The 25,964-nt window shown below is 40.1% G+C and overlaps 1 protein-coding gene across 2 annotated transcripts; it reads left to right on the forward strand.

Annotated features, from left to right (window-relative positions):
* Positions 1–3,368: 3,368 nt before the first annotated feature.
* On the forward strand, positions 3,369–25,248 carry CFAP221 (cilia and flagella associated protein 221). 2 transcript variants are annotated; one of them, XM_077784926.1, is made up of 26 exons: positions 3,369–3,383; positions 4,182–4,319; positions 5,820–6,001; positions 6,417–6,517; positions 7,460–7,546; positions 7,652–7,747; positions 8,617–8,717; positions 10,815–10,918; positions 11,836–11,995; positions 12,423–12,540; positions 12,627–12,738; positions 12,948–13,056; positions 13,782–13,869; positions 14,957–15,046; positions 15,914–16,009; positions 17,216–17,306; positions 18,868–18,995; positions 19,412–19,492; positions 19,907–20,014; positions 20,118–20,273; positions 21,715–21,873; positions 22,263–22,357; positions 22,877–22,966; positions 23,168–23,287; positions 24,175–24,204; positions 24,788–25,248. In XM_077784926.1, the coding sequence occupies exons 3-26, from the start codon at positions 5,866–5,868 to the stop codon at positions 24,909–24,911; spliced, it is 2,580 nt and encodes an 859-aa protein (XP_077641052.1). In that variant the 5' UTR covers positions 3,369–3,383; positions 4,182–4,319; positions 5,820–5,865; the 3' UTR covers positions 24,912–25,248. The 2 variants fall into 2 exon arrangements, with proteins under 2 accessions (XP_077641052.1, XP_021404377.2); XM_021548702.2 differs by lacking the exon at positions 3,369–3,383 and having other exon boundaries at positions 4,045–4,319.
* The last annotated feature ends 716 nt before the right edge of the window (positions 25,249–25,964 follow it).

Here is a 25,964-nt window from a genome sequence, read left to right on the forward strand (position 1 = left end):
TACAGCCCTGGAATAAGTGCTCTGCTGAGAAACCGAGTTGGAGGAATGTCCTTCAGGCTGCCTGCTTTGCTTCTGCTCTCAATAGCTCTGCACATGCTTCCCACAGGGAGCACACATCCCTGAGAGCCAGAAATCAGGAAGCTAGCAGAGCCCTGTCTGCCTGTCCCACCAAGCCCAGCTGAGCACAGCTGCCAGAGCCGAAGACAACTTCTAGTCTGGGATAAACAGTGAATCTGCTCTTCCCTTCCAGAGAAGACTCCAATAGATTTCATCTGTTATCCCTAAATACTCCCTAGATTTCATCCTCTTCATTCTTTCTTCTGGCATCTGAAGAAACAGCCATTCTGCATTTCATCCTAATGCTATAGACTGGTAGGTATCATTGTATTTGGATCCCACTGGTACCTCATTGCTGGGATGTAGATTTCAGACATCCTGGGTTTCCCAAAAACAGTTCCTTGGTAGTCCCCTCGCCTGTCAGCAGAGCACTCTGTTGTTCCTGGCTTTGTTTCTGTGGCAAAACTATTGTAAAGGGGCTGTGTGCTTAGCTGGGTGTGAGCTCCCAGCTGCCAAGGCAGGCACTCCAAACCCTTGCTGGTCACATTCACTTCTAGCACAATACTGAATAAAGTTTCAAAAAAGAGCCAAAATTTGCACTGTGTACCAGTGCTCTTTCTCAAAGCACAACAGTCCTCAGCTTGTCTGAAAACATCTTTCACCACTTATTTCAATTTGCCATCACCAGACAAGTCAAATTTAATGAAGGGCTGCCCAGAACACAGATGTGCTCCATGTTTACCAGTAAAGTCAATGACTAGGATAAATATGTGGCTAATTGCCTGTACACTGAAAGTCCTGACATTAAAGTCATCCACTGTGCAGCACAACAAAGGAATGTGAGTTGCCTAACAAGTGTTGCCCTTTCCATGCCCATCCTGACTCCAGCTCATCTCTATATGTGCTCATGAAGATTGCTGAGTTGCAATGCTCCCTCTTTCCCTGCACACCACCCTCATCTCTCCCCACAGTCCCAGAGCAGCAGTCAGGCAAATGGCAGCATTTGCTTAACCCCACACTGGCTCTGTCCTGCTCATCCATCATACTCACACAGCATCCTTTCCCCCCCCCCAGGTGGCAAATGCTTCAGTCTTCCTTGCCCCAGTCCACATTAAACTTGTAGTGATTTTCATTTCTTGAAGACATCTCCTTCCCCACAGAGTTTGGTTGAAAATATCAAAGGGTTAAACAAACTGTTGAGAGGGGGTCTGAGAGGCAGACAGACAGGCAATGGTTGCTGTAGTAGTCTGAAGAAACCACACTGACAGTGCCGCATCATCTCAGTGGGGTGCCAAGTCCTTTTCTCTCTTCCTTTGGCTGAAGGAATATTTTATTATTCCGTTCATATTGCAGCATCTTCCCCTGAAAGCCAGCACTGTTTTTTGCATTTATGTAATTGAGAGAGCTTTGCTTCTGAATGTACTTTGGAGTGTGGCGCTTTTTCCAAAATAGGCCCAGGACTCTGGAGAGTCAGTATTGGATTTAAACACCAACACTGTGAATTAATATTTCATGATCCTCCCATTTTATTCATGTGCAGGCTGAGTGTTTGAAAGAAGATGGATGCAAAATAAAACCTGGGAGATTCTCACCTGTGCAAACTATTGCTTGACTCACAGCAGGTGTCAGCCCAGTGGGACAGACAGGGAGAGTTGGGAAACCGAACAGCAGCAGCAGCAGACTACAAAGAATTATTACCAAGAATTCACAGAGCCTCAGATGAGATGTTTGTTTAATTAAGCAATAGCTGTGTGCACTTGCTTTTATACCTACTCTGTATACCCCTTGTAAATTTGTCACAGCTGGAATTTCTTTCAAGTCTGATATCTAAACCAGGAAAGAAACATCTGAATTTGTTCACACCATTTCAAAAGACTTTTCACTTTAACTTTAGGAGTAAATAAAAGAAATGGCTTTGTACTATTCTGATTGTAGGATTGTTTACTTATCAAACACTAACCAACTTCAATTGTAAATCTTTATTTATTAATACGTTAAAATTCCATTAGTGCTTGAAACAACTAAATTTTCTCCCTTTGCTAAATAATTAAATTGTTTACAATGACTTTACTACAGCTTGACAATCAAGCCACACATTTGTCATCTGACATTTGGAATACAGAGACAAAACTGAGGCAAGAATCACCTATTTAAACCCTGGTTAATATTCTTTATTTATATCAGCCTTCCCAAGGAAATCTGAAGGTTTGTTGGATGATAACCCACTCTTTTCACCTACCTTTTCCACTCATTTGCTTCTTCCCAGGAAACTTTACAGAGTGCTTCTCCAGAAGTGCACCATGTTTAGCCCGTCTGATGTGGAAGCAGACAAGGATTAGTTTGCACTCAGCTATCACTGTCCAAACAGACTGATGTACATGTGAATTGTGAGGAGAAATATGCTCTAGTTTTACTTTTATGTTAGAAAAACTGAAGGTGAACAATTTTATTCTTAGAATATGTAAGGAAAAAAATCCTTGTAGAAATAATTCTGGCTTTCTATATTAAGCCTATATTTAAGACATCATGTCAAGGGTATAGGAATAGTTTTTTCTAACACTAAGCAATTACATCTAAGTACGGGAATTATGTTATGGGATCTGAATTTCATGATCTGAAGCTTTTCTTGATTATGTTTTTATCCAAAATTAATGTTGCACTACATTTGGACACATTTTAACCTTGCGTTAGAAAAACTGAAAGTAAATTATTTTATTCTTAATCCAGATCACCTGTCTGAAGGGGGAAGGAAAACAGAAAGAAAACTTTGCTTTCTTTGCTTTCCCTTCTCCTCTGTACCCATTTAGGTTAAAAACCCTCATAATTTATGAAAATTAATGATATGAATTAGTGATATGAAAAATACAGTGAAGAAATTTTTCCAGGAGTACTTTCCAAGGGATGGATCTGTAATGCTGGAAGCAAGACATAAAAGTGGGGAAGGGAAAGGAGAAGGGAGGGAAATAGAGGGTTTAAAAAAAAAAATATTGCAATAAACCTTTCAAAATCTGTTTTAAGTAAGAACAATTCAGGTGTTAATAGATGAGAGTTTTTAAAGGGAAAGAAGTGCTTCTGCTCTGTCTGCGGCCGCACTGGGAATCCTGAAAACGACGCTTATTGGGGAGGAAAGAAAACAAAAAAGAAAATTTTAAAAAAGCTGTTTTTTTTATTATCTTTTTTTTTTTTTTTTTTTTTTTTTTTTTTTTTTTTTTTGTACTTTCGCGTCAGAGGAGCTGGAGGGCCGCTGTGGGGATCCCGCCCAGCCCAGCCCGGGTGGTGCTGCCCAGCGCCGCTGCCCCGTTGCCGAGCGACCGCCCGGGGCCGCCGTGAGGGCCGGGCCGGGCCGGGCCGCGGGGCTCGGGGAGGGCTGAGGGGACAGCCGGGCTGTGCCGGGCTCGGGAGGGGCAACCGGGCTGTGCCGGGCTCAGGAGGGCTGAGGGGGCAACCGGGCTGTGCCGGGCTCCGGGAGGGGCAACCGGGCTGTGCCGGGCTCAGGAGGGCTGAGGGGGCAACCGGGCTGTGCCGGGCTCAGGAGGGCGGACAGGATCCGCCGGGCTGTGCCGGGCTCGGGAGGGCGGGCAGGATCCGCCGGGCTGTGCCGGGGCTCAGGAGGGCGGACAGGATCCGCCGGGCTGTGCCGGGCTCAGGAGGGCGGACAGGATCCACCGGGCTGTGCCGGGCTCGGGAGGGCGGACGGGATCCACCGGGCTGTGCCGGGCTCGGGAGGGCGGGCGGGATCCGCCGGGCTGTGCCGGGCTCGGGGAGGGCGGACGGGATCCGCCGGGCTGTGCCGGGGCTCGGGGAGGGCTGACGGGATCCGCCGGGCTGTGCCGGGCTCGGGGAGGGCTGACAGGATCCGCCGGGCTGTGCCGGGCTCGGGAGGGCTGACAGGATCCGCCGGGCTGTGCCGGGCTCGGGGAGGGCTGACGGGATCCGCCGGGCTGTGCCGGGCTCAGGAGGGCTGACGGGATCCGCCGGGCTGTGCCGGGCTCGGGGAGGGCTGACAGGATCCGCCGGGCTGTGCCGGGCTCGGGAGGGCGGACGGGATCCGCCGGGCCGTGCCGGGCTCGCTGGGGCTGTGGCAGCGGCAGGCACGGGCTGTGTTCACAGCGATGCCTTTTCAGCCTCTCGCAGCTGTAATGGCTTTGCACCGCGTCCTTCGGTGTGGTGAGGTGTGCGAGCAGCTCCGAGACGCCAGAAGGGATTAGAAGGTCCCCGCGCTGACAAGGGGAAGGGCGGTAACCTGGTCTGAGGGCGTTCGGGTGAGTTTTGTCGCGGGCTCCCAGGGTTTCACAACTCTCTTGGCGGCTTCATACACACACACAAAGTCTCGAAAGGCACAGCTGTCGTGGGAAATTTAAGAACATCAGTTATTACGACATTCGAGGACCATAAGGATTTGTCTTGTATTAGTCCTCTGAGCAACATGAAGTGTATTATTGAAGTTGGTGAGCCATGTTGGCATCATCACTGTAAATTATTGAAAAGGTTATATCAGGAATCCTTTGAGGAGACTTATGCCTACACCTTTTCCAACCTTGCATTCCTGATGCAGAATGCTGACCAGGAGAAGTAGGGTGGCAGTGGTATAAATTAAAGAACACAAGTGGAAAAAATGTAAGCCTTATCCTTATGTTTAGAATTTTTTTTTGTAGTCTGAGTTTGGTCTTGCTACATCAGAAGAAATTTACTATTGTGCACCATAATGCAGCTCCTCTTACAGGTTTTCTGTTGTGAGTGGAAAATTTGTGCTCAGTATTATTGAGTGGAAAATATTATGAAGTCCAGGGTCCTAGTGCAACATTATTTTAAGCTTCTTGCTTATTTATTATTTAATACTGTACAAAACCATAGATCAAAACAGCACTTTATGAGCTTGAAGCACCTCTCAAGTTGTGCCTGAAAGATCTAAAGCAGACTGGAAAATCAGACAAATACCAGAGATGAGACCATAAAATGTAATGGAGGAGGTAGGGTAATGATTCAATTTTGAAACTGTTGAGTGCTGCCTTCTTGAGGGCTGATAATCCCAGCATGGCTTTTGAATTCAGTATTTGTTCCAGAAGTATTGTGTCTTTGTCTCCATGCAGTTCTTCAGTTCATCCAAGAGCCAAGGACTCTGTGTGCTCTATTTATGAAGATAATTTCTGGTGGATGGATCATGCCTGGTGTCTTTATTATGTAAAATTTGCACTTGTCATTAGAGAAGTTTATGTTCTGATAACTCTGCATACTTAACACAGGATCTGTAATGCCCGTGGCTTTCTGTGTTTACAGTTATCTTCTCTGAACAAATGACCCAGATGATGCTATCCAAACTAAATATTCAAATGCCAGATTTCTTATCCCTCATATTAATATCTAAAAAGTAAAAATTAATCTGCAAGTTAACAACTCAAACACCCAGGAGAGATTGAAAGAACATGTCTGCAGAAATCAGCTCAGATAGTGGATTTAACAGAACCTGCTCTCTTCCTCTCTGCTGGGGGACGTGAAGGAATACAGAGATGTTATACACAAACCTGAAAGGCAAAGTTCCCAGCAAGACTTAGGACAGATGCCCAAAGTGCTAGGCCTTGCAGTGGGAGCAAGGTTTTCTGTAATCCTTCTCTTCTTGTACTTAGCACACACAGAGTAATCTACTTCAGCAGGGAAAAAAAGTAGCTCCCTCTCCTAAATGTTTTTAGGCAGTTTTAGAGAGCAGATAGTACCAGTGTGAAAAAAGGTATTTTGATCATTATGTTCTTTTCATTTGACCACAGGCACTGAGGAATTTTAGTGCCATTGAGAACCTGTTTCTGTCCTAACATGGACCTGGTTCAGTCAGCCTCCCCAGACATCAAGGTCACTCGGGGGTCCTTGAAGAAAGTACCCAGTGTCCTGAGCAGCCTCGTGGAGGAACCTACAAAAAGACATGCTGTCCCCAATCACCTGCTGGAAACAAGTAAGTTTCTGCTCTCTGACTGTTTCCCAACCTTGTGGCAATTCTAGGACACACTTGGCTGTTATTTTCTTTGCAACTCCCATCCTGTTACTTGCAGCTTCCTGAGGGCCCAAATCATGGGAGGGGTAGTCAGGAAAGAAATAGTGGCTGTGATGATCCTAGCTGATCCTAAAGTTTTGGGTGGCTTGTTGAAGCCATGATGCCAAGAGATGAACTGGTGGCAGGATCATGGATCTGCTGGGGTAGTGGGTGGTGCCATAACTTTCCATTTATAAATTCATGCCTGCTTAAAAGGAGAAATAATATATTTTTAATTTTTCCTTGATAATAAATCAGTATAACTAGATTGCTTCAATGTATGTACTACTCCTGTGTGTTTCTGGTCTCTTTTTTCCCCCTGTTTTGTGATCTGTAGAGATTTATTCAGAATGTCAGAGGAGCAGAGTTATACAAGCTGAGCCTGCTGTCTTACACTATGGAGGGTATGAAGTTGGAAAACATCATCAACAGATGCTGGTAAGTTCTGGAGCAGGGGTCCCCTTGGGGTTAATAAAAAGACAGCAGAATCTGAATTGACTTCTTGTGGTCATGAGGCCTTTGCCCTGTGGAGTGCTCTAAAAAGCAGCACTTAAATTCAGTGCTCACGTGGTAACAAAAGAGATGAGTACCCGGCTGTGAGCATCACCCTCTTTCCCATGTCTCTGTTAGTGTTAGTGGTGTGTGACTTGCACATCATGAATGAAGGATTTGGACTTTAACCCCACAAAGGACTTGCTTTCAAAATGTCCTTGGACTGTCAGTGTGTCTGCAAACATGGTCACTGGTGGGAAAGTTTTGAAAGCACCTCTGGTCTTTTGCCAAGAACAATTTATTCTGAGAAAGGAAATTCTATGCATAGGCTTGATTGGCTTTCCTTGTGAATGGTTTGGGTATTTCCTTTTCTACTCTCTGCTTTCCCTTTGTGTGTCTTTGTTGTTCATGTTTTAAGTGTGTTGAGACAGAGTTATGTTGGACTAGATTCTCTGAATGTAATGAAAGTAGACAAATGTAGGAGGCTTTGCAGGGTGAGCTGTAACTATCCAAAAGTTTGTTGGTTATACACCAAAACAGAACCATGAAGTATTATGTAATTCCTGTTGCTTCAGATGTCCCTAAAAGTGATCCCCAAATAAAATATTTGTTCCTTTTGCACATAAGCAAAACAGCATCAGAATTGTATTCAATAGTAGCATCTTATCCTTGGTTAAAAATTGTGACTTTTTTTCCAAAGAATAAATATGCAAGATGTAAGTTTTGCATAATTTTATTTTAAATTCAGAGCATATTTAGAATTATTTCTGCTAAAGTAAAAATTATTACTTATTGCTATGGAAGGTTTTACAAAAAGTATAGTTGGCATTTTTAACTGACCTCTTAAATTGTAAAGTGTTTTGTGATTTTTCTTTTTTTGTTCTACAGAAGCTGATAAATATTTCTACCAACACAGTAAACCTTCACATAATACCACCCCAAACGATATATTTTCAGATCAAATACAACAAAACAGTAAGTGTCAGAAAGTCTTCATACGGCTCTTTGCATGCAGCACAGGTTTTGTGCCATATGAGCAGATTTTACATGGCTTCTATCTTGTTTTGGGTCGTTTTCTAGCACCGGCTTGTCCCTGGTTTGTGCCTTGTGGTTTCTGTTGATTTTTGCCCTGATGAATGGAGGTATTACTATGACTGCATCCAAATTCACTGTGAGGTGAGGATTCATTGGAAAACATAGAGTTGTAATGGAATGAAACAAGTATTAGAGTATTATTATAATGATAAAGGTATAATTAATCTTCTAGAGAAACATAGATTTATTCCCAGTGAGTCTTGATTGGAGTATTTAACTTAAACCATTAAAATTTTTTCTCTGTAAACATCCCAGAGCAGTAGGCAAGATTATATGACTTATTCTGCTATTCTTTGCCAGTAGATTAGTCTTTGTGCCACATTGATGTAATGACTTAGCTGAGCAGCTTGGAAGAGCTCTAGAAAGTTGCATAAAATATGGAAAGACAGAAGGATACTGAAAGCAGGTAGAATATTAATGTTCTGAGGGCCAAAACAGTGATAATCTTGAAGATGTTTTATACCCACTTACTGGCCAACTCCTAGAGAAACATTTTATTTCCATAACAGGCTGAGAAAGTTGGGGCTGTTCAGCCTGGGGAAGAGAAGGTTGAATGGAGACCTCATAGCAGCCTTCCAGTATCTGGAAGGGACTACAAGGAAGCTGGAGAGAGACTTTTTATCAGGAACTGTAGTGATGGAACAAGGAGTAATAGGTACAACTTTAAAGACAGGGTTAGCTATTAGGGAGAAATTCTTTACTGTGAGGGTGGTGAGACACTGGAACAGTTGCCCAGGAGGGTTGTGGATGCCCCAAGCCTGGCAGAGTTCAAAGCCAGCTTGGATAAGGCCTTGGTCAGCCCAGTCTAGTGCGAGGTGTCCCTGCCAATGGCAGGGGGGTTGGGACTGGATGATCCTTAAGGTTCCTTCCAACCATTAACATGATACAATTCTATGATTTACTAATTGTAAGATATAAATATTTGCACTTGTTTGTTTGTTTGTTTGCAGGGAGATGACACCTTAGTTGTTTCCATGCATGCTTACCCTGCTATGAATGTTGTAGATTTTCCATCATTTATAAATCTGTCTGATGTATCAATTGGTCAGAGGTAAGTTAAGGACAGACATTTGTCTACATTTTGCAAGACATGTCCAAACCCTGAAAAATCCCATTTTCCTCTATTCATACAACATAATGTCTTGAAAGCTCAGGTACCATCTGGACTGCAAAATAATTCTGTATATGAACTGTTTCAGGTGCACATTCACCGTAAAGTAAATGCTGTGCAAGCTAAACATATATGAAGATGGGGCTGGTTATTTTTGCTTCTTGTATTTAAAAGTATTTAATGAGCTAGACTTCATCTTACTTTGTCTATTGCATGGATGCAGCACTGACTGTTCTCATGAACTAATTGGTAATAGTTGTTAATAGGAACTGGGAAGGAGAAAAGGAGAAGGCAGATTCTGTTTATTAGGGCCTAGTTGTGTAGTATATTTGCTATATTAATTGTAATTATGGTAATTTGTGTTAGTGTAAAAATTTGAGTGAATTCTAGGAAATGAAGGTCTTAGCAGAGGGTTTTGTCTTAGCCTATGAGTTGAAAGTAACTAATGAATTTTACTGAAGCACAGAAATATGAATAGGGAAGGCACACATGAGAAACACGAAAAATTCTGTAGTAGAAATGAGCCCAGCATTGCAGAATAATGTTTGTGTCTTTTTGTTTGTTTTTTTTCTAATGCCCTTTAGTCTGTTAAACTTCAGTGAATCATAATACTGTGAGTTTTTCACAGGACTGAACATAACTCTTGATATTCTGGGGTCTCTAGGTATGATGTGATTCTGTTATTTGCTCTATTTTAGTGCTGGAGTATACAGAATTTTCATCTCAGAATACAGAGAAGATATTAGAAAGAAAACAAACTATAATTTTAAATAATGAGATTTTTTTTTAACACAGCAGGGATGTTCAAAGATACTCCTGAGGAAATTTGGAAGCATTCCTGAAGACAAAACTTGTGGTTTCAAACCTTAATTTTTACCAGTATTTTTCAGCAGTAAACTATTAAAAAGTTTCTAAAAGTGAATGCTTTCTGATATAGCTGGTACTTTACAGAACATGAAAGAATTTGGGCTCAATTCATAGCCTGTGAACTCAATAGAAAAACTGCCTTTTACTTCCATGAATTTAGGACAAAACTGATATTCTACCACTCACCATTCTCCTTAGGTATAGAAGTTCCATCAGGCAACCACCATCAGGTGGCATATTTGGCTTGTTTTTAAGGCACTTTGGTTGCTGTTCAAGCTGCACTATCCCCTAAAATCAACTGTCTGCCCAGTCTACCATTGCATCTTCTTTGTGAGCATGCCATAGTGAGGTAGAGAAAAAAAAACTTGGCTATTATGGCTTATTTCTTTGGGCATTTTGAAATGTGCTTTCCAGAGGAACACTGTGTGTAACATGCATTCTTTTCTAATCAGCAGGGTAGGATTTCAGTCAGAGAATTGACAAAAAACAGAAATAAGCCTGCTTAAATGGATCTTGATTTGCAGGGTGATGAATGGTAGTGCACCAATGCTTTTGTGTTTCAGTTTGGTCTGTGAAAACACTTGCATGCAAAGGCAAGACAGGTTGAAAGATGTGTGCTAATACTCCTCATACAACCTGCATGAGACATAAAGGGCTATTCTGAAAATTAGGCTCCAGCACCATTATTTCTACAGTGGTTAAAGTTTAGTCATTCTGATGTGTTGGAGTTTTCAACATTCTCTTTTCTCATCATCTTTCACGAGGAGGGCCATGAGATAAGGCTGATTTCTGGTTCTGTACTTATTGTTGCTCCAGTTTGCATTGTTTGTACTTGCTAGATATTACAGTCTGTAAGAATTTGAGCATTGGCATAAATAACTTCCAAAAAGTAATTTTTAAAATTTTTGTATAATCAAATTCTGTATGGGTAGGAGAAAGTAATGCCAGCATTCGAATCAAGATTTAGCTCTTATTTCCTGGGGGGATGAAAGATCTGAAATATTTTGCTATTTTGGAACAGTGAGAAATTATGATTTTCACATTAATAAGTAATCCACCCTTCTGAATGCAGGTAATTTAGTGTGTGGTGTGTATAATACAATTTCCGAGCTTGTAATTGATGAACAATTGTACCTTGATTAACATAATTTTTCCTTTTTTTCTTTTCAGTAAGGAGTATGTTATCCCATTACAGTGCAGCTGTCCCATAGATTTTGAATTCCACATTGATATTATTCAGCCTCACAGAGCCTTCAGTGTCCGGCCGACATGTGGTACACTGACTTCTTTAAAATTCTAAATGTTAAATCTGTGTTTATTAAGTGTAGTTACTTGTGATGGTGTATTCAGTGCTGTACAGAAAAAAACCTTTGCCTCAGGCAAAGTTTCTGCAGGTAAATGCTGCCAGTCATTTTCAGCCTCATGGCAAATAGCCATCTTGGCTGTAAGTTTCTCTAGGCAATGCCAGCTTTGACAAAATACAGGATGTTCAAATGGTCCGTGCGGCCTTTATTTTTCCCAGAAGAATATCTCTGAAAAAATGTAATTCCTTTTTTCCATAAGTAAAACTTAGGTCAGAAATTTTGGTAGTCTGAAACTATGGCTGAAGGCTATCTAAAGAGCTCTAAAAAGTTTCAGCTCCTACTCAAAGCCATTGTACTCAGAGTAATCATAGTATCATAGAATCACTTAGGTTGGGAAAGGCTGTGAATGTTTAGGTGTGTGAATGGTGATTAAAATGTTTGAGAAAATAATGGAATAGGTAGTAAGGAAATAAGGTCAAGCAGAGACAGGTAATGCATCAAATCTAGATGAGTCCTCTAGCTTGGAAAAGCACAGAGGAATATGTTTATAAATGCTTTGCCCATGAAAGCAGAAAGTGTCAAAGACTTAAGACTAGCAGATGCAAGTGCAGAATTTCTACATATAAACAGGCAGTCATTTTCACAGCAGTATGAAATATTATAGCCCTACTCTCAAATCTCTCTGCTCTTGCAAAATATCTTCTATTATATGGCAGCAAGACATAGTTTTTGAAAGATGCTTTGAGACTGGGAAGATTTTCCACACCTGCTGCCATCCACTCAAAGAATTAAGTTGTTTAAAAAAAAAGTAGCCCAGAATGAGTTCTAGTACACTTAAGTGGGCTCATGTTATATGGACTGTTATTGTTTTTCTCCTCTCATCACAGGAATCATTCCAGCCAATGGAAAAGTCAAAGTAACTGTAAAGTATTCCCCACTTGAGTATGGAACAGCACAAATGGCAATGCAGTTACGGATTTCAGAGTTTCACTCAAAACCCTATGTGTGTGTATTCACAGGAACATCAATACCACATCTGGCTCTGATGTATGTGTGGCTGACTTGGTCTTTGAGTGTTTTTGCCCAGTTCTAAAAGATAGTCATGTAACAGGATTTCATACCATTTTGCTATGATCTTCTTAAGTACTGTTTTCTTTGGAGAGTTACAATGCACTGAAGTAATTCTACTGTTGATACATGTACCTGCTTTTTTACACTGTTTGATTATAACAACCTTAATCTACATGAAATAAAACAAACAAAATAAATATAATGAGAAGTTTCATATCCTGAAAGAAATGTGAGCATCCTCAGCTTCTATCATTCCCACTCATTATTCTTATTGTTGAGGCCTTGCAAGATGCAGAGGGTTTTGAGCCTTTTGGACTGTACTTAATTTTTTTGTGAAAAAATTAGACTTACATGTCATTTAGAGAATGCTTATGAAAGGAATATGTGTCCTTCTGACATCTAGAAAAGAATATTTTGATGAACAACATCATCCAGAGAAAAAGGCTGTGTCTGGAAAGCCCGTGTTGTGGAGAAGAGACCGATTCAGCCAACTACAGTCGAAGCCTATTCAAAAACTAAAGGTGTGAAAAGATAATAATTACAAGTACTTTTCTGGGCTGGAAATCTTCCATGTTTCTGTTTCTTCCTATTAATTTATATCTCATAGGAAATTGAATACCAGAATCTCAGATTCCCCACAGACTTGTCAAATCCGTATGCTGTAGCTACTGTTTTGATTCAGGAACCAGGCAAATTGAAGTTAAAGGACGTAAAAGAAGGTAAAGTAATTAAGCAGCATAAACTTGGTCTTAGCATTATTTGTAGCTCTGATGAGGAGCTTGGCTTCAGAATTGCTGACTGTTGTTTCTGTGTGAACTCTCACCTTAGCTTTATGTATTAATGGGTACAGTTATCTTAATGGATGTTTTTCCCAATTCAAAATCCAATATACACTGAGGTGTGATATGGTTTTCTGATATTCCTGCAGCCCTGTCCCAAGGAAAAGAAGGAAAAAATTCAAGACAGATGAAGGATGCTCTATTTCAACTAAAAGTCAAACAAAATGTTCAGGAAGAGGAAGCAAATCATCTAAAGTGGTAAGTATGAGTTAACCATGTTAATTAACCATGTTAACAAGACTGGGACTTGTTTAACCAAGGCTTCTATGAATGATGTATGCAATGTCCACTAGTGCAGAATGCTGCCATTTTGCATCCCAGTATGTTTGGTTTAAGCCTAAATTATTGCTGTTTTATTTAATTATATTCTCTCCTGCTAAGAGCAGACTCAATAGTAATCCATAGTAGTACCCAATGAGGACTTTGACTGCCTTATTGTTCCGTTCAAAAAGAAACCTGCTGAAAACATGGTTCACCTAACCTTATTCTCAAGCATCTGATCTTGTGCCCTTAAGGGCAAAGGAAGATTTTGTCATGGCTGTCAATAAATTGAGGCTAAAATTAATAGTGGAGTAAGAGCAGAATTAGACTTGAAAGTGTTCAAAAAACATGTAGATGTTGTGCTGATAGATGTGGACATAATTTAGTGAAGTGTTAGGCAGTGTTAGGTTAATGACTGGACTCAGATTTTAGAGGATTTTTCCAACCTTAATGATTTCATTATTGTATTGTACATCAACTGGTGCAAAGCAGAACACAGTTGGATCCTTAAACATATGATGGTTTAATTTGAAACCCACAGATCATCTTATACGCTGAATGTCATGGACACCTCAGGAAGAGGGGAGTAAGTCTGTTAGCCTTTGAATAAAGCAAGCTGTGAGTTAAGTAAAGCATTTTTCTTGTCTCCACTGTAAATGCAGGCAAGTTCATAAGGGAAGTGATCCAATCTCTGTGGAGTTTAAAAAAGAGATTATTGAAAGCCGACAAAGGGAAGAAGAACAATACAAGGTTAGCCTTTGATGTTTTTTCTGTAAATTTAAAATCAAACTTATACTTTCAGATTATGTATTGCACTGTGAACTGTATCAAGCTCTCTACATGTTCAGTTTTTCTTCATTAATCAGTGCAAACCTGTGCTAGTTGTGCTTGCTACTGCAGTCATATCTTTGTTGTGCCTGTGCATCACTGTTTCAGAGTGTTCTTATCTTGAAGGTGGACAGAGAGAAGGGTAAGGTGTCATCAGAAATGTAACGATATTTGCCCAAGTGAGTACATTTGCACCCAGCCACCCAATTTCATCAAAATGCCACATTCCAGCATAATCCTGTCAGCACCAAGGCCACATCCAACATTCTGTTTGTATGTCTCTGAAGAGCTGCTATCCTGAATGGCTCACATTCAAAGAGATAGATCCAGTCAGTACTCCCACACAGAGCCTTGGGGAGATAATTCATCAGGTTGCAATTCTGCATTTTCATCCTCTCTCTTTGGTCTCTTCCAGTCACTGCAGCCTGTGGGTCCTCTTCCACAGAGGGTACAACAGCAATAAGTAATACTTGGTGGCAGGAAATATTTTTCCCAGTGTGGCACAACCCTCAGAGGCAGGTGGAGCCTGTCCCTCTTATCCTGCCTCCTGGGTATTCAAATAGCTTCTGATATCCTACTGACTTCCAGTTGTTTGAGGGAGTGAGACTATTTATACATAGGGTAAAGGCTTGATTTATATACTGAATTAGGCAATATAAAATATTATATTTAATACAAAGAAGAAAATGGGTGAAAAAGGCTCTAAATTGTGAGATTGATGTATCACTGAATTAGATGTAGGTTAACTTTGTTTAGAAGCACCTATTTCCTAACCTGCTGATTTGGCTATGCAAAGCAAACCATTTTTCATTAGGACAGAGATTTGATTGAAACTCAGTCCTGAAAAGACATTTTTTTACTTTGTTTGACTTCCTTAAGGGTTGCAATAATCATACCCTAAAAGGGAATGAAGTCTGTGTTTTGTTAAACACTGCCAGATTGTTACATTATGGGTTTCCCTAATGGTAATGGAGGAAATAATTCACTGGGTGATTTTTCTTTAAATTAGCTCCAAAGAGGAGATCCGATCATAGAACAGGAGTTTCAGAGGAGTGAAGTAGAAGTTTCCTTCAGACGTGTTACCCGGCATGTTGACCAGGTTTGTTCATATATTTTTATAGCGTGCTATATGCATGCTAAATTATCCCCTCCTAAGCTAACAAATAGCCATAGATATTTGACAGTGAATACTTTTCCTCCTGATATTCCCATTTCTGTGTCAGTGCCTTATTTCGCATTTTACTTTTAGGTAGGGGAAGCACCATGCTACATGCACAGCTCATCTAATATTCTGATCTACTATAAGAGACAAGTGGAAATCTCCAGGCCTAACCTGAGATTTATATTGCTTGTTTCTGAAAGATCTCTCAGGAGAAGCTTTTCATGCCTCATTGTAAGGTTAAGCATATCACAAGATTTCCAACCTTTACATGCAGGTCATATTGACAGGAACCTTTCTGGTACTTAGATTTTTTTGTCCTTCTCTTTGGTGTCTGTCTCTCTTGTTTGGGTATGTGCCATTATTGGAGAAAGGATACTGGTTTTGCAGTGTGCTTGATTTGAGTTCTTACAGTTATTTCAGCTTCATGTCTGTGCCAGATAAAGTGTGTATTTATTAGAGCCCCCGTCCATTCTCTCTGCTGTCCAAATGCCCATGGAATGCACTGAAGTTCTAGTCTGTGTCGGTCATTTGTGTGGATGCAGACCACACTACTTTATCTCTGCATTCCCCGTGCTACATCTGCAAATACTTGGTGATTACCTCCCATTAAGCCCTGCAGTGAAGGCTTCTGGCTAAATGCCAGTGCTTCAAATATTTTCGCTGGACCAGTTTCAGTATTTAGAAATAACATATGGATTCAGGCCAAAGAATGGCTTGGGATGGAGAAAATTTCTACCTTATCTAGTTGTAAAAAAGGGTTGTCCTTTTTCTTTTGTGTTTACTTTTAAAAAATACACCATGCAGCAACCAAGTGTTCATCCCACATTTGACTTGCTCCATAATGACCCTTGGGACAGCAGAAAGAGGATGCTCAGGAAATTTCAACAAGCAGCATACAAGGTAAAGTATGCACAACCAGAATGCAGTGTGAGGGCGTGACACCAGGGAAACAGCACAAAAGAACATGCAACCAGCACGTAAGGACTGATCATAGCTAGCTAGGGATTTGGTAGTTTGATAAATATGCCCCTATCTCACCAGGAAATAAGGATCTGGAGTAAGTTTTGTATTAAATTCATCTTTGATATTGCAATTGATACTGAACAAATGCAGACAAATTTTGATTTATTTTAAGTAAAAAACAACTTCTGTACAAAAAAGATTTAAAAATGCATATAGAATACTGCACCCAGTTCTGGGCCCCCAGTACAAGAAAGACTTTAATAAGCTGGAGTGAGTTCCATGTAGAGCCAGGATGTTCAGATGTTCAGGACTTAGAGCACTTACTCTGTAAGGAGACACTTAATCTGGAGAAGGAAAGTAGAGGGAGAGAACACCTCCCTCTAACTCCTCCAAGGTTACTGATGATGGAGGAGCTTTGCAATGGTGCATGATGGGAACATGGAAACAACAGGTATAAATTCAAATAAAGGAGGTATAGGCACCAGAAACAAAAGACCAATCAGTAAAATAATTTACTTTGTTTGGTTTTAATATTATCTTGCATCACCACTATTCTTTCCTCAGTAAATCTTAATGTAGCAAGCAAGATAGAAATGTCCTGCTCTTCTAGTGTCCTGTTTGGATATTCTTCAATCTATTCATAATACTGAGGTCTTGAAATTAAAGGCTCTTTTCTGTATTGTACAAATAAAGAGGTGATCAAATGGTCCCATCTGGTATTAAAACCTAGGATTCTTCATCTTCAGCCTGTAGGGAATGGGCAAAAACACAGTGCAGGTTGCTGATAACTCTCCTCATTCTCAGAGCTACAAATATTTATATGGCCCTGATTAACTGACTGTATATGCCAGTAAACACAGCTGAAGGATTAGGACCCAGAAAAAAAAAAAAAAAAAAAAAAAAAAAAAAAAAAAAAAAGTTTTACCTGTAAGACTAAATTTAAAATTTTAACTGTATTTATTGTGTAATGTCATGATCCATTCTACATCTTTCCTTCCCATTTTCTCTGAACAGAAAGCTATATTAAAAATTCTCAAATAGAGATATCTGAGTGAGCTCTGGGGAATAAGTACAAGTGCAACATATACAGTATTTCTATGCCTGTAAATCTTAGGGTGTTTGACTTAAAAATCATTCTCTCAGATTTTGGTTCAGATTCGTCTAAATCGTTTATTGCTTCTGTTCCGTGGACTGCCCAGGGAGGCCAGAGGTCTGGAGGAAGGGTCTGTGTCTGGTAAGGATTAGAAGAACAAGTTGATATTTTGGCCATGGGCTATGATAATTCAGTGCTGCAGTGTGTCAGATGCATAACATATAAACATAAAGACAGAGTCCTTAAAAAGAAGTCTTCCAGTAAGAAATAAAGTGTGACAAGGTAGAGGCATAGAGTGATTTGGATTGGATGGTCTTTAAAGGCCATCCAGTCCAACCTCCCTGCAATAAGTAGGGGCATCTTCAATGAGAACAGGTTGCTCAGAACTCTGTCCAGCCTGACCTTAAATGTTTTCAGGGATGGGACATCTACCACCTCTTTGGGCAGCTTCTTCCAATGTTTTACCATCCTTGTTGCAAAAAAATTTCTTCCTTACATCTAGTCTGAAACTGCCTGATTTTAATTCAAAACCATTACTTCTTGGCCTATGGCAACAGGCCCTACTAAAAGGTGGAAATGGCTGTAGTCAAGATACATCTATTTCCCATACACATTATTTACTATGTTTAAGAAATGTAATTAACTATTCTTAGGAATCTTGCAGTTTATCTACTTAATAACAAGGCAGAAGCTGTGGATATTCCATCACTGGAACTGTTCAAGGCCAGGTTGGGTAGGGCTTTGGGCAACCTGATGGGACTGATAAATGTCCCTGCCCCCGGCAGAAGGGTTGGACTGGGTGATCTTTAAAGGTCCCTTCTAAGCCAAACCATTCTGTGGTTCTGTGTGTAGGCCTGAGGAGCAATGAAAGGATAGATGGGACTGTGTAAGAGACAGGGAGATGAACAGATCAGGTGGAGCCCAAGAAGTGAGAGTCACAGGATGAGAGGAGCTTACTGCAGGGGGGGATGGAAGAGAAAAAGACACTTGAATGTGATGAAGGCAAAATGTCTGAACTCAGTGAAATGAGACAGTAGGAATCATGAGACACATTGCTAGGTAGCCAGTACTGAGTTGAGTTTTTGTCCTCATTGTTTTCTCATAGAAGTTTTTAATCAATTGGGTTGTTTTTTTTTACGCTGAAGTGAAAGTGCCAGTCTGGAAAAGTCGCTTGTTATTTTAAATCATAGAAGAAAACTGATTTTGGATGGGAGTCACATTTGGGTAAATAGGAGACAGAGAAGAATTTAAGTCTCTTATTTCCCACTCCCTTGTAGACACACACAAATTGACAACTCCTGTGACACAGTGCTCCGTATTAGGCCTTTTCCTTCTTCTGCAGACAGGCACTTGATGCAGGAGATGCAGGAATGCTGCAAATAGAAGGTGTAATGACATTTAGTGTCAGAGAGGCCTCTGACTTGTCTCAGCTTTTCTATGAACAATGATGGAAGGAGTGGGCTGTGATGTCTTTTTAGGAAAGGGAAAATTAAATCTGTCTGCTATTCAAGGTATTGTGCTCATATCTTATTGATGTGACATTTAAAGTATTTAGGAAGTATTAATTTACTTTTTATATTAAAATTACTAGACATCCTGGTTTAGGAAAATGTTAAATACATTTTGTGGCTTGATTCTATGTCTGAAACAGTGTATTAAGATATATTATAAAATCTTAATATTTGGTTTCCACTCATGACAGAAAGCAGGAGTTTCAGCAGAGCAGAGAAGAGTGAAGAACATAAAGAGTTTTCTTCCAGAATATCTGAAGATCGTATATTGCCTTTTGAATTCCCCTTTTACAGTTCCCATGAACTACACAGTTATTTGGTAGGTACAGTAACTCAAATGTTAGAATTTTGTCGAGGACATTGGCCCCAGGGCTGACAGTCCTTTTATTGAAATTTCACAGTGTGACTGGTGTTCCAGTGTTCTAGCAAATTAATTCAAGCCTTTAGATTTACTAAGGGTTCTGCTGAAAACAGTAAAAAAAAATCTTTCATTCTTTTAATTGTATCCTAAAATTGTGAACAATACATTAATGCTTAGAGTTAGTTAACATCCATTTTTCAGAAGTAAAGAAAAAAAAATAACTGAAATACTGGGATCCAAGAAAGAACAACAGCAATATCAAACTGTATAAAATAAATATTTGCATAATTATTTCCATACATTTTCAATTAGCTGTGCTTATGGATTACTGCCAATACAAAACAAAATGCCCACCATATTATGTTCTGTTTCAGGCTCCTGATGCTCTTGGCCTAGTTCCTATTGAATCTGTAGATGTGAAAGTTGAACACATTTTTCCTTTTTACGACTTAAAGGTGAGTCGGTACAGCTCCCTCATGTTTCTCTTACCTGTGCAGTTAAATGATTCATTGGTCTCTGCACAGCCCAGTAAAAATGTTGCCTTAATACGGCTGTATGATTAGCATGCTTTTATTAAAATCAAAGCTCACTAGTTTCCATAAGTAACCAGCTTACAGCCAGCAGTATTCCCCTCTCTCCACAGAGATGAATCACCTCAGCTGAAATTATTGTATCTCAGTGATCAAAGTCCTGGTGAAATATGGGTTCTCATGTTCATGGGTACCATGTTCTGGGAGAGTGCTCCAAATGTCTTTTACCATGGAGATGTGATGTGTCCATGATAAAGCCAAATATTCCACTCCATCTATGAGTTAACTGAATGTGATTATTGTCATTTCCTTCAGCACATCTTTTTTCTTTGCACTTAGGTTCCTCAGCATTGCAACATTATGAAGTATCAACCATTTTGTACACACTATGCAGCTACAAGTTACAAACCTGTAAAACTTTCCCGACCACTGAGGCAGGGAGCCCAGGTACCAAAGTCACGCCCAACCCTACATTTCCACAATTATTTGATTGACTTTGCCTCAACCTTTTACTACGCTCTGAGAATCTTTGATGTCTGTGTTTTTCAAGGATGAATTGATTCAAGTAGTTCCTTCTCCTGAGGGACAGGTCTCTCAGAGGAAAGATTTTGACAAAGCAGCAGCAGAAGGGGATATCAGCCTATTAAACCTGGTTCCTCCCCAGGCTTTAGTCCACCCAACAGAGATCAACCCACTTCGCATTTTTGTAAGTAGGAGTTGGCTTCCATAAAGAACCTAAGAAAGGAGCAGAAGTGTGCTTGTTTCACCAGAAGCCTGATGTGGACTTTGTGGGCAGTTTTTTAAATCAGATTGATTTTAAAACTATCCAGAGTGAGAGTAATCCTTCATGGTTCAAGCTCTGATAGATAAGAGTCACAGAGTTCATCCCACCTGAGAAGGGCACCATTTCAGTTTAGAGTGGGTTTTGATCAGTTTAGGGGAGGGATGATAAGAAAAATTGCAGTGAAAGCAGAGAACTGGAGACTCTTCCAGTCTGACACTCCATAAATGATCAATGATCATGGGATTTCTGAGAACATCATGGAACTCCTCCCTTCTTCATTTGTTTCCCATTTGGATGTTAGAGGAAAGGCCATGATCCTGGCATCTCAGTCCGTCTGTAACCTCACATTCTTGCCCAGGTAGGTTGGATAGGTGCAGTCTTTACCTACTGTTCAGCTGAGTGACCACAGATCTGCCTAATCCTTGGGTAGACAGAAAAGTGAAGTCAAACTCTGCTCACATTGCATCCTGCTGCCTTACAGTTTCTAAGAGTCCTCACAGAATCCCAAACCACATTTCCAAGTTGTTAGGCACAGGGATTCAAAAAAATCACTGCCACTTTTATGGGAGGGTTTTCTGGTACTGTTGTCATGTAGATTGTGCTAAGTGGCACCAGCTGCAGGAGGTGTTTCCCACAGTGCAGCACAGCCTGGAGGTCCTGAGGTGCCTCTGAGCAGGCAGAGACAGCTGTAGGACTCAGTGCAGGGTTGTGCAGGGGCACAGGCAGATGTCCCACCCAGCATGGCACTGTGCCTGCTGTGGGGGGCTCTGGCTCCCAGCCCTGCCCACTGTGCTGGTCTGGTGACCTTGGCATAACATCTATGATGTAGACTTGTCCTCTTCACATGCAGCCAGGACTCCAGTGGACATGCTGATGAGATCCTCTGTGCATTTCTTTCATCCCTCTGTCATAGCAGTGTGAGAGCCAGGCACAGCTTGATCCCCCACTACCCAGCACTGGGCTTTATCCAGAAGCAGATGCTAATGCAGGGAAATGGATGGCAAAATGTGAAGCCATGTGTGTTGTGGCTTCCACTGTAGCAAGTCCATTTTCCCTTCTTGGATTCTGAACTATTCAGAGAATCAGCAATGGATTTCAAGAGTAATTAGGCAATAGTTTTTTTCTTCCAGACTTGGAGACAACAGCTAAATTGCTGTCTTTTAGACAAGTAGGGAGCATGAATAAATCAGACAATGTTGTAGGATGAGGGGAAGATACAGAAAGTGAAGGATCATACCAAACAGAGCAGTCACAGTAAGACAAAGCTGTGAATCTGGGGAGACTACATTATTTGTAAGAACTGAATTTTCTTTAATTAGATTTGTTAAACAATTCATTAAAATAGTTTCTTCATTATTTTTAGAACCCCATTCCAGGATTAGTTCCATTTTTACCTCCTTTGGCCTATTGTGAATCAAATATTGAATATCATCTTTGTCCTCATCCAAAATATACTGTTACCAAGCAATGTCCCAAAGGATCCAGTATTCCAGTCACACAAAAGAAATTTCTGGATCACAAGGTATGGCCTTTTGGGTTTATTGTATGAGTACCTCTTGGGTATGCTCTTCTTGAGAACTTCCTCTAAGGAATCAAAATAGAAGGTGGAGTCATTCTAGATAGAAAATAATTTCAAATATAAATTATGCATGCACCTAAATAGTCAGTACATGTGTCAGAATAACTAATTCTACTTAGGCTTTATCCATGTCTCTTATTTATGCCTTCATGTTTCTTTGCTCTTTCCATGTGTTTAATGTTGTATTTTCGCGGCCTTTACAGTGATGGAAGGATCTTTGAAATATTCAGCTCCCCAAATTCAATTCTCAGCCAAGATGTTCTGTCCTCCAAGCCTCCCTCCCTATAGCATTATATATTAGAGGTCTGATTGTGTATCACTTGTCATTTCAGGAAGTGATTTGTGGAGTAATGGAATGGAGAAAATTCTCACCACTGGAGTATTCCACTTTGTCTAACATTCCCACATTGACAAATACAGCACTTAGGTAAGAAAGGATTTGAAAATACAAATCCTCTGTCCTGCACTAGTTTCTGCTGCCTGTAACTAAATTGATCAGTCACTAGTCCCACAAATGAAAGTGAGCCTACAAGTGTAATTAATTGCTGCTCAGAAATCCAAAACCAACAGAAAAAACTCCTACTGAGCTCCTAGAAGGGTGGATTAAGAGCAATATCATTAAAAGAAATGCCTGGAAGGAGAATTCCAGTCTGGGCTTTCAATAACATCTTTCCTGAAAGGTTGTTGACTCAATCCTAGAAGACCCCAGGGGGTACAAACTCTGTCTGTCTGTAAAACCTTTTAACTTATGGACACTTGCACCCAGTGGTAGCCAACATCTCTCAGGTTCACATTCCCTTATATCACAGCATTTTTAGTGTAGCCAGATTTTCCACAAATACTTATCAGTATATCATCTTCATTGTAACTGCAACTGCTGTGAAGCTTCAAAATATGAAAATACCATTTGTAATAATGCATTAAACTAATACCATTTCCATCACAGGGATCCTTACAGTTTAGATATGCTTCCAAGAGATGTACCACCAGTGCTGAATGACTTACCCGAGAGAGACAAAGAGAATATAATTGACCAGTAAGTTTCTCCTCTATTCTGTATATGCTGTTATTGACTATGTCTAAACCACTTTATGGATTTGTCAAATGCTGTCCCAAGAGATCCTCAAAGGCAAAAGCATGAAGTCTCTTTTCCATAAAACATACTTCTGTTTTTGTTTGCTAAAAAATACTTTCAAAAGGACAAAGGCAAATTGTTCATCATCTTACTAATTTTTAGTGAGGCACATGAAGCTGAGTTCAACATGATTCTTACTCCAGAGATGGTGAAAGCTGAATTTCCACAGATTGGGGGGGCACTCTCAAAAGAAGATGAAGAAGAATCAGCAAAAATAGAAAGGTAGGTTGTCTAGGTATATTTTGAAATTAGAAGAGGAGAATGAAATCTAAAGTCAAGCACCCCTTTCAGAATTGCATAACAAGCTGTACTAAGATGTTCTAGGGGCTCCATCACAAGTGGGATGCAGACCTAGTACTTTGAGTAAATTTGCACTGCAAATTTAGTCTCTGGATTTTACTTCAGAAAGCAGGTGTGAATATGATGCATTGGTTTATATTATTATTATGGTTATATCAGTATGATCTAACACTTGAGGCAGTTTGCTTGATTTCTCAAAGATGTTCAACATTCTTGGACCAGTGACTTTTGCTTTTCATTGACCCTTTTGGTTAGATATTTATTAATGCTGGCAGAGAAAAGGGTCCTTAGAATTTCTCCCTGGCATGGTGCTTTTTTCTCAGTCTTTTCTTTTTATTTCTTATTTTCTTTTTCACTCCCCCAACCCACATCACAGCAGGTAGTGTGAGTGACAAGTGACTGCAGAGCAACACAGGTGAAAGTGCTGAACTCTAACCTTGGAGCAAGTGAATTAATTTCTGTCCAACAGTTGTCCCCTCTTTAAAGTGGTCATGATGTGGCTTAGATTCCAGGATGTTCAAGATAACCTCAAACTTTCAGAGCTATCAAGAGATTTGAATGTCTGCTTTACTTTTAAAGAGGAATAATTTTATTTGCTTTGAAGTCCCATTCAGCTGTCAGTCATTAAACTTTAAAACAGTGCTCCATATTATGAGGTCTCTGACAAAACATTGATTGAAAATAATTTTCTGTAAAAATGTAAATGTGTTGCACTCAGTGCTGGTTTTTACATTTTATGACACTGGTTGTCAGAACATGGGGATTTGGGACAGCTTGAGTAACTAAAGAGAGACCTTTTTCCTTCACAGTGAAGCAGTGCTGCATGGTGCTTTTCCTCGGTGAGTAATTTTATAACCTTCTTTCTTTCTTAAATCTTAGATGTTAAAAAAAAAAAGAAAATTATTTTCAGTATTAGACAACTCTGGGTATTGATATTTACTTGTTGAAATCTTCCTTATTATTTTGGGTTTGTAAAGAAGGAAGCAAAAATTTCTTAGCAAATAATGAAGTCCCAATCCTTTATGTTGTCACTGAAAGGTTTTGTTATTATTAAGTGTGGAGGGTGTAGGTGACAGAGAACATACTGCTCCTCTACAGCAGTTTCAGCATTTTTGTCCTTAAGGCAAATCAGGTTTTCATTGTGGCTACCCTTGTTCTGGCAATCACAATTTACATGGATAAAATGTAATACTCAGTTTGTATTTACTTGTCAGATGGCCAACTTTCCTAATTGGCCAAGCCAAGAGTTAAATGTTCTTTTCACAGTTTCACTATCTATTCAGTTTGGCATCAGTGATGGAATACCCTGTATTCATTATGAGAAAAGAAATCACAAGTGCCTCTTCCTTTGGATTTTGAAGACATTCCTAAGTAGTTTCCTGGATTATTATAAATACAAATGCTGCTTTAAATTTCTTGCAGAGACCCGCAGAATGGTCCAGATGGACATTTTCAACTCCAGAACAGTGAGATCGGAGAGAAAATTCGAAAACATCTGGAGACATTGAAGCTGAAAGCACTTAATAAAACCCTTATTCTGGGATAAGAGTAATTTTACAAAGTTTGTGGCCTGCCCCTCCTTATCCTGTTAATGTATGAGGTCTTCCCTGTCCCAGCTACATTTACTTTTGTTCAGTGAGGTCAGCAACCTCATATGCAAAGAGAAGAGAACCACCAGTGATGCCACCTCTGTCAAGGACTCTCACTGTGCTCACTACCCCAAACACAAAAATTACTCCAGTGAGAAACTTCAGCTTTAAACTTGTTTATTTTGTTGTGGTGTGAAGGACCAGAAAACCTCAGTACTACCATGTAAATGGTTTGGTAATTAGTTTACAGGTCACAGTTTTCAAATAAAATGTGGAAAGACCTCATGACCAAAATCTTCTGATTTTTTTTTTTATTTATGACATGTCCTTGAATTTTTTGCAGGTAAGTTGCTAAATCTCAGACATGACAGTAAACCATACATTTGATATTTTTAAGGAAAAGGAAGCCTTGAATAGCATTATTGTCTGCAAAGACAATGTCCAAACAAGTCTCATTAGCTGTTCAGGGATTTAATTCAGTGCACAGGTCTTGGCAAAAGCATGCATGGGTTGAGTGAATGCATGGCAGAGCCTCATGAGAAACCTGTAATGCTCTGGGTGTATTTCCTAGGAAAGGAGATTTCTCAGCATATCATCTTGCAGCTGAGATGTCTCCTACTTTCTTGTCAGCAAGCTGGACTTCAGACAAAATTGTTTTTATCCATAGTGAAATGATTGCTCATTTTGCAGAGTGGTCCAGGCTGTTTGTGCTGAAAAGCACAAATCTTCTGTACTAAAAGGCATGGAAATTGCAACAATACACACTACATTCCTAGAAGCCATACTTCTTTCCAGGCGTATTTAAAGCTCCTAAGAAAATAAGTTTATTTCAGAGAGTGATTAGCGTAGACAAGCTGTAATAACCTCACGGAGATAAAAAATGGGAAAGCAGGGTGAAAAAGCTGTAGAATTGCCTCTATTATACTAGCTACAAACTACCTCTGCTCACTTCAAAGCAATAAAAAACCGTTAAGTTTCTGCTAACTGTCTAATTGACAAGGGATTGTTCA

This window comes from Lonchura striata, chromosome 8 (assembly GCF_046129695.1).
Source record: "Lonchura striata isolate bLonStr1 chromosome 8, bLonStr1.mat, whole genome shotgun sequence".
Classification (NCBI taxonomy): Eukaryota; Metazoa; Chordata; class Aves; order Passeriformes; family Estrildidae; genus Lonchura; species Lonchura striata.

Coding starts and splice junctions, on each gene's coding strand:
- CFAP221 (XM_077784926.1), top strand. CDS start 5,866: ATGGACCTGGTTCAGTCAGCCTCCCCAGACATCAAGGTCACTCGGGGG. Junction 6,518..7,459: donor AACATCATCAACAGATGCTG/GTAAGTTCTGGA, acceptor TTTGTTCTACAG/AAGCTGATAAATATTTCTAC. Junction 18,996..19,411: donor ATGAACTACACAGTTATTTG/GTAGGTACAGTA, acceptor GTTCTGTTTCAG/GCTCCTGATGCTCTTGGCCT.